This window comes from Nicotiana sylvestris, chromosome 7, assembly GCF_000393655.2.
Source record: "Nicotiana sylvestris chromosome 7, ASM39365v2, whole genome shotgun sequence".
Taxonomy (NCBI): domain Eukaryota; kingdom Viridiplantae; phylum Streptophyta; class Magnoliopsida; order Solanales; family Solanaceae; genus Nicotiana; species Nicotiana sylvestris.
Window position 1 is genome coordinate 94866814 of NC_091063.1, and position 12601 is coordinate 94879414.

A 12601-nucleotide genomic window follows, 5' to 3' on the forward strand; every position below is an offset into this window, starting at 1 on the left:
ACAGCTCTTTTTCAGTCACCGTGTAGTTCCTTTGGGCATCATTCATTGTCTTGCTCGTGTAGTACACCGGATGAAATATTTTGGTTCACTCTTTGACCCAAAACTACCCCAATCGCAACATCACTCACGTCGCACATGAGCTCGAAAGGCAAGCTCCAATTGGGTGCGGTAATAATAGGAGTGGTGGTCAACTTGTGCTTGAGAAGTTCAATTGGTTGTATACATCCCTCATGGAACACGAACTTGACATCCTTTTCTAATAGCTTGCACAAAGGATTCACTACCTTTGAAAAATCCTTGATAAATCTCCGGTAAAACCCCGCATGCCCAAGAAAACTTCTAACCCCCTTGACAGAAATGGGGGGAGGAAGCCTTGAAATCACCTCTATTTTAGCTTTGTCCACCTATATACCATGTTTTGAAATTTTATGTCCAAGAACTATGCCCTCCTCAACCATAAAGTGACATTTCCCCCAATTGAGCACAAGATTGGTTTCTTCACATCGGGCCAACACCCTATCAAGATTCTTCAAACAATCATCAAACGAGTCACCCACAACACTGAAGTCGTCCATGAACACCTCCAAAATATCTTCCACCATGTCGGTGAAAATGGCCATCATACACCGCTGGAATATAGTCGGTGCATTACACAACCCAAAAGGCATCCTAGAAAAGGCAAAGGTGCCATATGGACAAGTGAAAGTGGTCTTCTCCTGATCTTACGGAGCAATCAAGATTTGGTTGTACTCAGAATACCCATCCAAGAAATAGTAGAAGACACGCCCAGGAAGTCAATCAAGCATCTAGTCAAGGAAAGGCACTGGAAAATGATCCTTGCGGGTCACTTTGTTCATCTTGCGGTAGTCCATGCACACCCTCCATCCGGTGACTGTCCGGGTAGGAATTAGTTTATTTTGCGCATTGGTCACCATGGTCATACCACTCTTCTTCGGCACACATTGCACTGGTGAAGTCCAAGAGTTGTTAGAGATGGGGTACACAACCCCGACATCTAACCACTTGATCACCTCTTTTTTCACAACTTCTTGCATTGTCTCGTTCAACCTCCTTTGATGTTCCAAAGAGGGTTTTGCATCATCTTCAAGAATAATCTTGTGCATACAGAATGCGGGGCTTATTTCTCGAATATCAGCTAAAGTCCATCCAATTTCCTTCTTCAGCTTTTGGAGCACCGCCAATGTGGTATCTACCTGCATGTTAGTAAGCCAAAAGGAAAGAATAACTGGAAAAGTTGAACTGGGGCCTAAGAATTCATACTTGAGGTATGAAGGCAACGACTTCAACTCCAACACCGAAGGTTCCTCGATTGAGGGCTTTGTTGGTGGAGTCTTCCTATTCTCAAGATCCAAGGATAGCTTCCGAGGCTCATAAGAGTAATAGTCCATTCCATGTAAAGCATTGACACACTCCACAAGGCCTTCATCCTTATTTACATCAGGATTCAACAAAACCGCCTCTAGAGGGTCTTCTACATTGATCATTGCACTAGTATCATCAATTATCATTGTCGTGACAAGATCCACAAATGTGCACACTTCAGTACAGTTGGGATGCTTCATTAACTTACACACATGAAAGACCACTTTTTCATCACCCACTCGGAAAGTGAGTTCCCCTGCTTCCACATCAACTAAGGTCTTCCCAGTAGCAAGGAAAGGTCTTCTTAAAATTATAGGTACCTCAAAATCAACCTCACAATCGAGAATCACAAAATCAATTGGCAAGATGAATTTGTCGACCCGGACGAGAACATCATCTATTATACCCAAGGGCCTCTTCATCGATCGATCTGCCATTTGCAACCTCATGGAAGTCAGCCTCGGCTATCCAATACCCAAAGTCTTGAAAATTGAGTAGGGCATCAAGTTGATACTCGCCCCCAAATCACATAGAGCTTTAGCAAAGTCTGCACTTCCAATAGTACAAGGAATGGTGAAAGCACCGGGATCCTCCAACTTTGGAGCCATTGAATGCACTATAGCACTACCTTGGTGGGTCATCTTGATAGTTTCACAGTCCATGAATATTTTCTTCGTCACCAAATCTTTCATGAATTTAGCGTAGCCAGGCATTTGCTCCAAAGCCTCCACCAAAGGCACATTAATAGATAAGCTTTTCATCATGTCAATGAATTTTTTAAACTGGTTCTCAGTTTTCTGCTTCGCGAGCCTTTGAGGATAGGGTGGAGGTGGCCTTGGAAAAGGAGCCTTGGCTTTAGGCACAACTGCTTCTGGCATGTCTATTACGTTTTCCTTAGACGGGTTCACGTCATTCTGAGTTTCCACCTTGGTATCTTTGATATCAATTCTCACTTCTTTATTCATGTTCTCATCAATCACATTCTCAACCTCCAAAGGGATATCATCCTCTTGCAACTCAACTACATCACTCAAAATTTCTTTTTGTTTGGAGGCATTCACATCACTGCCTCTTCCACTTCTTATAATTACTGCCATTTCTTGCCCGATATGGTTCCCACCCTTCGGGTTGACTATCGTATCACTAGGTAGAGCCCCCTTAGGATGAGTATTCAAGGACTGTGAGATTTGTCCTAGCTGAACCTCCAAGTTTCTGATTGAAGTATTGTGGGATGCTAACTGAGCATCTGAGTCAGCATTCTTTTTCATCATCTATTCAAACATCATTTCAATTCTTCCCATGTCATTGTTGGATGAACTAGGCCCTTGGGATGGAAATGGGGGTGGATTGCTCGGTTGTTGATACATTGGGGGCCTTTGAAATCCTTGCCCCCGATTTCCTTGATTGTTATTGTTCCAACCACCCTGATTGTTGTTCCAGCCCAGTTGTTGTTGTTACCCTAGTTTCCTTGATTGTTCTGATTGTTGATCTGGTTGCCCCAATTAGGATTTTGATTGTTGTTTACCCAATTGTTGTTCCCTTGTTGTTGATTACCCCAATTCCCTTGGGATCTCCATTATTGTTATTGGTTGGAAGAATTGCCCCTTTGGCCTTGATAATTGTTCACATATTGCACTTCTTCATTCTGCTCTTCATACCCATCATCTTGGAACCCACCACTATCTTGGTTGTATTCATCCGAATTCCATTGGTTCTGTTGCCCTCTTTGTCTTCTTTTGTTCACTGACATGTTCACACCCTCCATAGCATTCACTTATCGTGGAGCTTGAACTTGTTGTAACTATGTCTTTTCTACCTGTTTCATAGTTGTTGTCAGTTCTGCTATTGCCTGCCCATGATCATGGAGCTCTTTGTGCAAGTAGATGACTGTGGGGTTACCCTGTGGCACATTTGCTCTACTTTGCCAAGCGGAAGAAGTGTCTGTCATCTCGTCCAAAATCTCAAAATCTTGATCATACGGCGTGTTCATGAAGTTGCCCCCAGCTAATTGGTTCACTGTGCACTGATTTATTGTGTTAATGCCTCGGTAGAATGTCTGTTGTACCATTGCCTCAATCATATCATTGTTAGGAAATTCCTTAACCATGGTCTGGTATCGCTCCCAAATTTCATGTAGTGGTTCGTTGGGCTCTTTTTTGAAAGCTAAGATTTCATCCCTCAAAGTTGCCATGTGCCCCGGTGAGGAAGACTTCACAATAAATTTATCCGCCAACTCATCCCAGGTATGGATGGAATGGTTGGGGAGTCTCTCCAGCTAGTCTAGTGCCTTCCCCCGAAGAGAGAAAGGGAATAATCTCAACCACAAGGCATCCTCGGACATGTTGGCTTGCTTGCTCCCCCAACATGTATCAATAAAACCCTTGAGGTGCTTGTAAGCATTTTGATCGGGAGCACCCGTGAAATATCTTCATTGCTCCAGCAAGGTCAGCATCACATTGGTAATTTGGAAATTGTCCGCCTGGATCCGAGGCGGGACAACTGCACTCGCATATCCTTGATTGGGAAGTACCCGAGAGGCAATTCTTGGAGGTGGTGGGGGAGGGTCTGGAATATTATCATTGAAATTACCATTGGCCTGGCGGCCTCTCCGTTTTCCTTGAGGTACAAAAGGCACCTCATCCTCATCGATGTCATCAACCTCCTCTCCAGGATCACATTTCCAAGAGGGTCATTGTTGTTGTTGTTTGCCGCCATTTTGTACCTGGATTGGCGTCACCAAAAAGATTAGTATCACAGAAGGAAAGAAAAACAATACACAAAACTATTTAGATAAATAGCCAAAACCATTAGCTCCCCGGCAATGGCTCCAAAAAGTGATCGGAGCCAACCCTGCACCACTATAGAGCGCCGAGAGTGGTCGATGCAGCTTTTACCCGAATAGGTCGGGATCGAATCCACATGGAGCTAGATTTGGGAATTGGATTCCTATCTAAACTAGGAATGTGTAATGCTCTTAATTATGCTTCCAATCATAGTTGTTCTTTTCATTACTTCTATTTTTATACTATTAGATGCTAAGTTTAACTAAGAATACTTGCTAAAGGGTTGTCTAATAGGTAACTAGGCACTAGGGAAGTGACTTCTCCCTAGGTGAATACTTGACGGGTTCCTAAGTCTATGCAAAGATGTTATGTTTGGGATCGCGATATAGATGCACGACACTACTCACTCTATAACTCTCGGTAGCTTGAGTGACTTTGCCCGAATTGACTTTCTCAAGACCAAATGGGTGTCTAAATTAAGCAAGCAATGTAGGCTCAAGTCGGGTAATACTATCTCTAGATTTAACCCTTTAATTGGGGCTATCAATCTCTTGAGTACGCTCCAATTTCTTATTGGACTTATTTTCTAGACTTAAGCTCTCTATCTCAAGAAGAGCCCAAGTCACTCAGGCACAAATTAGTGCTTGCAACCACTAATCCAACATATAAAACACAAATCAGTTCAAATATCAACCACCCATAAACATCTAAGCATTAAAACACAAGTCCCATCAAATACTCACACTAGGGTTGAGCCACAACCCTAGCTAATGGGTATAGCTACTCATAATAATAGAAGAAAACAAGAAATTAGATGAAGAATAACCCATAATATTTAATTACAAACTAAGATAATGAAGATTCAGTGTAAATGTAGCTACAAATTACTCAAAATGGAACAAAAGAGTCGTTCATGTGCTCTCCTCAAAGTCGATGCCCTAAAAATGTGAAAAGAAAGTATTTATACTGGGCCGAATTTTCTGGACAAAAATACCCCTGATGAGGTATTACGGTCCGCATAAAATGCACCGCAGACCGCGCCGAGTCCTTTTGGCTTGATTTTACATTCTCTGAATCTGGCCGCGGTGGCTTCAATGTGGCCCGCACAAAATGACTTGCAGACCGCGCTGGATTCAATCTCCATTTGCGGACCGCATAAAATGGTTTGCGACCGCGGTGAGGCTACTACGGTCCGCACAAAATGGTTTGCGGCTGCAGTGCTTGAGTTACCAAAAACTGCACCTCTCTGAATCTCATCACTGCGGACCGCACAAAATGGATTGCGGCCGCAGTGGATATGTTTCAACTATGCTTGGACTTGTCCTTGGTACTTGTGCATGTTTCACTCTTTTTTGAGTTGGTTTTGACTAATTGTCACCTTTTTTACCAAACCCTGCAAACAAGTACGATATGTAAGCCTTTGAAACTATTTTGTATACATTTTTAATCAAAACTCAAGTAAAAAGAAGTATAAAATGAACTAGAATCCCTAGTTATCACACACTTTATCAACAAAATATAATCATATGCATATAAAAGATATGAACATAAATTCAAGGGTCAATTATTGATTAACATATTATAATAATCAAGTCATTTTATAATACATAAACATGGTCATATCCTTCTCAAACCTAGAGCCATAACATATTTCTCAAACTAGCCTTTGTAAACAGATCAGCTATCATACTTCGCGTAGGAATGTACTATAAATTTATCTCTCCACTTGCTACCATGTCTCTCATAAAGTCATACTTGATGTTAATGTGTTTGGTCTTGCCGCGATACTTAGGATCTTTTGTGTATGCAATAGCCGTTTGACTATCACAATATAGCATCGTGGGACCCTGAGAGTTCTTTGTAATATCCAAATGCTCAAAGAATCTCTTCAACCTAACAACTTTTGGTACTGCAGACGCATAAACCACGAACTCATCTTCCATCGTCGAAAAGGTCATACACGTTTTATTTCTTACTTTTCCATGAAATAGCACTACCATTAAGTAAGAAAGCATAATCATGTGTTGATTTCTATCATTCCGCTCACCAGGCCAATCAGCATCTATATGTCCTCTCAAGTATAAATCATTTCCACTATAATATAGTGAATAATCTGCAGTTCCCTTCAAGTATCTGAAAATTTTCTTCACAACTTTCCAATGATCTCTTCTAGGATCAGATATGGAACTCAGACATGTCTTCCTTTTCATTTTCAATCTTGGAACACATTTTAAGGCTTAAAGTTTCACCTCTAGCTATAGGAGTATCCATGGATTTGGAACTATTCATGCGAATACGCTCCAAATTTTCTTTATATTAGTTTTTTGAGATAGAGTCAATAACTTTCAAATACTCCAAATTATTTTCAGCCAATAAAATATCGCCCACGTAAAGAGAAAGAATAACAAACATCTCGGTGGACTCCTTCACATAAATGCAATGGTCTTAATTGATCATGGTGAAATCATAAGAGATCACCTCCTTATGAAATCTTAAATACCATTGCTTCGAAATTGCTTCAGGCCATAAATAGATCTTTTTAATTTACAAACCTTCTTTTCTTGGCCTTTAGTAATGAAGCTTTTAGATTGTTCCATGTAGATTTTCTCATTTAGTTTTCCATTGAGAAATATTGTTTTCCCGTTCATTTGGTGTGATCCCAAATCCAAACGTGCAACAATAGCCAAAAGTAAGTGAATTAAGGTAAACTTCACAATTGGTTAAAATGTTTCCTCAAAATCTATTCCAGCTTCTTGAGTAAAGCCTTTTGTGACCAATCGTGCCTTGTATCTTATATTAACCCATCCACTTTGTATTTAACTTTGAGAACCCAATGGCTCTATGCCTAAGCGGAAGGTCAAGTAAATTCAAACTTTATTTGTTTTTATGGACTCTAATTCTTTTTTCATTGCTTTAATGCACTCATCTTTTTCAGGGCTCGATAAAGTCTCAAGCACAGACTTTGGCTCATCTATTTATGTGAAAGATACCAAAAAAATGTAATCTTCAATTTTATAAGTACGTTTGGGTATATTTTTCCTGGTACTCTTCCGTAGGTGAAATTTAGGTTCATCAGAAGGATTTTAGAATTGAGAATTTCCACTCCCACTCGGATCAAGTACAAGATCTTGATCAATTTGATTATCAACCGTGTAAAAAGGCACTTGCTGACTATCTGAGTTCAACGTTTCATAAAGAGGCTCCTCTTTGAAAATTTATTTTCTAGAAATATGATATCTCGTGATTTAATCTCAGTAACACTTTAATCCTCTAATTCACTGATGACACATACTCTTTGGAGTATTTTAAATATCTTATAAAGATACATTTCTTGCCTTTTGGACCTAATTTACCAAACTTGCTAAAAAAATCCTTAACATATGCAGCACAACCCCAAGGTCATAAATTATTTAAGTTTGGTTATAACCAGTTCAAAGCTCATAAGGAGTGAAAGAAACTAATTTAGAAGGCACTTTGTTCAATATGTAGGCTGCAGTCAATAACGCATCTCCCCAAAAGGAGATAAGTAAATTTTCTTGCGCCATCATGGATCTTATCATGTCCAATAGTGTTTTACTTCTCCCTTCTTCTACACCATTTTGTTGAGGTGTGCAAGGCATAGTTAACTGTCTGGAGATTCCCTTTTCGTTACACAATTTTCAATTCTTTTGATAGATATTCACGCCTTCTTTCGGTTCTTAGGTCTTAGATTCTTTTGTCTAATTGATTCTCAACTTTATTTAAATATTTCTTAAAGCATTCAAGTGCTTCGTATTTATGAGAAATCAAATAGACATAACTAAAGCGCGTGAAATCGTCAATAAACTTAATGAAATACAAAGCATCAGACCTAGCCCTCACATTTATTGGACCACAGATATCAGAATGAATTAATTACAATAAAAAATTAGCTCTCTTAACCTTTCCAAACAGTTTGTGTGTAATTTTTCCAGCAAAATAATTTTCACAAGTTGGCATTTCAATTTTAGATAAAGAACCTAAATGGCCTTCCTTAGCTAATCTATCCATTCAATCATGTCCTATCTGACCTAATTTTGCATGTTATGTAACGACATTAACACCATTCTTACTAGAATAACATGTCATAACACAACAGTCAACATAATAGTTATACGTAGAAAGATTAAAATCTAACACAATAAAACCATCATAGCGATGTCCAAAACCATAAAAATATTTTCTAGAGTAATTCTAACACCATTGCGACTAAAGTTCATATTGAAATCAAAATCTAGAAGAATAGACACAGAGACTAAGTTTTGTCAAATCTTTGGAACATATAAGACTTCATGCAACATCAAAGATCGACCACCATGCATGTCCATCTACAAGGGCATATCCCTTTGGCTCAAGCTTTGCAATATTTCCCACATGTACATGCCTTGAACCAGGTGAAACTCGACGAAACTCTATAAATGTTTCTCTATCACGGCTCACATGATCGGTAGCTCCTAAGTCAACAATCCACAAATTATAAGATTCAGTTAATAAAACAGTGCTAGAAACATATATAGCATTTATAGATGCGTTTTGAAATACTATCTTTTTCGGCTCAATGTACTCACGCCCCAGAACTTGGAAATTGTGGCACTTCATCTTGCTCCTGTCTTTCTTCTAGTAGAATTGCTCTTTCTTGGGATTTAGCTTGTTTCTTTTCTTGGAGGATCCATCTCCATCTTCTTACCCTTTCCATTATTTTCTAGTTTTTCTTACGCTTGAAGCTTGAATTCTTTGTACCACTTGATTCTGCCACAAAGGCACTAGGTACAACTTTAACAGCACCAAGTCGCTCGTCTTAAGCTCCACGTGACGAGCATCATCATCAAAAAATTTTATCTTGTCGTTGTAGGTCAAGTTAACCTTCACATGTTCCCAATTATTGGGAAAAGACCAAATTACTGCCTGAACCTGCTCCTCATCGTAGATAACATGACCAATATTTTTTAGTTGAACAATCGTATTCGACATCACCTTTAGATGTTGCTTGACACTATGATCATGACACTTTTTGTATGTGTCGCATTGGATTGTCATTTTTCGAAGGCGAGTCACATTTGTACCGCCATATGCCTCTCTTAAATATGCCCACATGGCTTGAGCAGAGGATATTGCTCATATTCGTGGATGAGATAATCAGCAACTGAACTTACAATAATTTTACGTGTAGTGGAATTTTTCTTTTTCCAAATATTGTAAGTTTTCAGATCCCTCCTGTGTTGGGCAATGTTACCCTCCTTTGGGTGACTCAAAACATGGTTAATGCATTCAAGAGCATCTTGCTCTTCGAGTACATACCACATCTTATGACTTCAAAGTAAGTGGCACCAGACCATTCAACTTGCCATTTGCACTCTCCTAGGGTGCGATCATAGGAACCTCTATTACCGAATGTAATTCCCCGCCCAATAAGACTAATCATGCCCTGTTGCGTAGCATTGGTCCTGATAAACCCCAATTTAATGCGTCATCTCCTCCAATAACGCCTACGCCTTCAACTCGTTCTAAAAAAATAGGATTCCCGGTAATAAGTTTTTGATACTCAGCAACCCTTGTTAATCCTGCTAGGATTGGAAATCCTGTATTTTACATATCCATATGATTGAGTCCTTGGGTTTCCAAAATAGTGTAAAAAGAAGTGCTTCGAATAATTGCTATTTGACTCGGGCCTAAAGAAGTCGAGGTATTTTGAATTGTTTGTTGACACAGACAAAGTCAGAGAAAACCTCTATCGTAATTTTCACAGTTAAATTTGACCCCTGTTCAAGTCAACAATGATACTTTTTGATGTCATATTTGTTATTAGAGGCAATATTAAATCAATATATACTTCAGTCAATTTATGCATGTACACTCAATCAAATTAATTATAATATTAATTCTACATTTAGTATATGATCGAAAGATCACTACGCATTCATTTATCATCTATATCTAATATAATTTTAATTAATATTAAAATCACTTCTTAGTGTGTTCTTCATTTCAAGTCTCAACCCATTATAAAATAAAATAATATGTAATACATGTAACTAGTGAGGCAAACAAATAAAAATTCAATTTTATTAAAATAAAATACGTAATAACAACTTACATGATTGCTAGGACATACATATATCAACTTAATATTAACTCTTGCACATATACACTAAAAGGTGTACTAGGCCAAATACCATAATAAATATCAATTAAAACTTCACCCCAAGGCTCTCGAAGAGAGTCTGCTAAAATAGTTAACGCTTCCCAATCAGTAATCTCTATGTAATTAGGCAATTCTTCCTTCTTTTTTTTAACTGAAAAAGGTAAACAGGTTCAAGAATGGGAGCATCAGGGGCCATTTTGAATTTCTTAACTCCCTAAGTTTCTTTTCTCCTTCCCTTTGCTCAGCTTTTGATCCTTGACTCATCTCGCATCGCTCTCGAAACATTCTTGATGACTTCAGGCTCCGAGTCTGATATTATTATAGAAATAAATCATGTGATGATGCATTCTTCTACGTTGTCTCCTTCCACAACTTCGAGAATTGTCACTTGGAATAATTCAAACTTGTCCCTGTTCAGCCATATTTGAAATAGGACCAAGAAAATAATAAGAATAGGTACAACCATTCAATATGACTAAATATGTTACAATAACTTGTAGAAGAATAGGGATAATTGGGACTATTCTTAATATTAAAATATTCAGAGAAGCACTTAAAAGAATATGTGTGTAAGTCTACATAGCCAGTGGTATAATTATTTCCTACAGATTCACACTAAAGTCAAATGGAGACAAAAAAAAAAAAAAAAAAAAAAATAAACACACACACACAACGAACATAATGAGTTTGAAAGTCATAGCGACTGTTCTCCTCTTCAACTTCTTATATTGGAACCAAAAGAAACAAGACTTCAAATAATTTCTAAACTGAAGTCTTCGATAGTTTTTAATCACAGAAGTTAGTGCATCTTCATAAAGTAATCTATTCATTTTAACTTCTAGTGCCCTTGCTATGAAGACATTTTTAATGGTTGTTCAAACAAAAACAATATAGAACAAATTTTATTCCAACCAAAGAGATGAAAGCAATTTCAATTCCAATACTAGTTCTCTCAGTTGCAATGTAAAGACCCCTTCAAATCAGAAGAGAAATTCACATAAATAGCATACACAGTTTCTTTGTTAGACAGTATTTTGTCTTCAAAACGCGGGTCTGTCCCTGGGGTAGAGGGGCTATTTTCGATAGACCCTCGACATCGGACACTTCAAGAACTTCCTACCTTGCTCCTGACTCGAACTCACAACTTCTAGGTTGGAAGTGGAAGGTGATCACCACTAGAGCAATCCACTCTTGTCCTACACAGTTTCTATCAATTTATGATAATAACGCTAAAACACCGCAACTAATTAAAGTTTCCAATAATGCTAAGCAACTATGTTTCAACTAGAATTAAACACTGTGTTTGCTTTCCATGCTCAAATTCCAATAGTGAAAGAAAAATAATATGGTTAAATTCTCCATTTTCTTTTCGCTGGCCTTAAAGATTATAGAATCGTGGCTATCGATAAAATTAGTTGTTGAATTGTTATATTAGATGGATTTGGGGGTTTTGACTTTTTGTAATTTAGGAAGAATAGAGTAGAAAGAGGTGGTTAAATAGAGGTGAAAACGATAAAGGGTGGCAAGAAGTAGCTTGTCACCAATCACCATGTGAGAATTTTGTGAGCTTTCAAGAGTGAAAATGATGGTAGTGGGTGAAAGACAGAGCGCGGGGAATGTGAAGAGAGAAGAGAAAGGTGTGGGATTCTTTCTTTTTTTTTTCTGAGAAAAAGAAATTGATCTGAAATTTTATGAACAATATTTTTTTTTTGTAAAAGTAAATTATGATATGGATATTACTTATCTAGGTGGATCTGATGTGTCCTCCATACACTACTAGAAAATAGGCCTAGGGGAACAGTTTTTCTGGCAACGGTTACTAAATCGTTGTAATAGATTAGATACGGTAACGGTTACAACCGTTACAATAGAATTTGGATGAAACCAGCACACTTTAGATACTAAACCGTTCCAGTTGACAGTTCACCGTTACCATAGGTCTTTTTTATAGGAACGATTTTGTCAACCGTCCCAATAGGCCTATTTGTAGTAACGGTTCTGAAATTTTTGTAATATCGGAACGGGTATTTTGTTCCCTCCTCGTTTTCCCCCCTGAATTTTGCTAAACCCGCCAATATAACCCCTTTTTCCTTTTATTTCTTATATATTTTATTTATTTTGATAAATATAATTTCTTATATATTTTATTTTGATAAATATAATAACTAAATTAAAGTTGCTTTGACAATGCTATCATCCTTCCCAAATCACCTTCCTCAAATTCACTGGCTGCAAATTAACATTCCAAATCACCAGAATTCTCACCTTCCTCAAG

General features: G+C 38.1%; 2 protein-coding genes across 2 annotated transcripts; both read right to left on the reverse strand.

Annotated features, from left to right (window-relative positions):
* Positions 1-1210: 1210 nt before the first annotated feature.
* On the reverse strand, positions 1211-1820 carry LOC138873464 (uncharacterized). The gene is made up of 2 exons (XM_070151933.1): positions 1432-1820; positions 1211-1214 (listed from the first exon to the last, which is right to left on the reverse strand). Exons 1-2 carry the CDS (start codon positions 1818-1820, stop codon positions 1211-1213), a joined length of 393 nt encoding a protein of 130 aa, XP_070008034.1.
* A 27-nt stretch (positions 1821-1847) lies between these two features.
* Positions 1848-3148, reverse strand: LOC138873465 (uncharacterized). The gene is made up of 2 exons (XM_070151934.1): positions 3011-3148; positions 1848-2654 (listed from the first exon to the last, which is right to left on the reverse strand). The coding sequence occupies exons 1-2, from the start codon at positions 3146-3148 to the stop codon at positions 1848-1850; spliced, it is 945 nt and encodes a 314-aa protein (XP_070008035.1).
* Between the last annotated feature and the right edge of the window lie 9453 nt (positions 3149-12601).

Excerpts from the sequence above, each read along its gene's own strand:
- LOC138873465 (XM_070151934.1), bottom strand. The coding sequence starts at position 3,148 with ATGGAGGGTGTGAACATGTCAGTGAACAAAAGAAGACAAAGAGGGCAA. Across the intron at positions 2,655-3,010 it reads AGAATGAAGAAGTGCAATAT|ATGATGAAAAAGAATGCTGA; the intron begins GTGAACAATTAT and ends ATGTTTGAATAG.
- LOC138873464 (XM_070151933.1), bottom strand. The coding sequence starts at position 1,820 with ATGGCAGATCGATCGATGAAGAGGCCCTTGGGTATAATAGATGATGTT.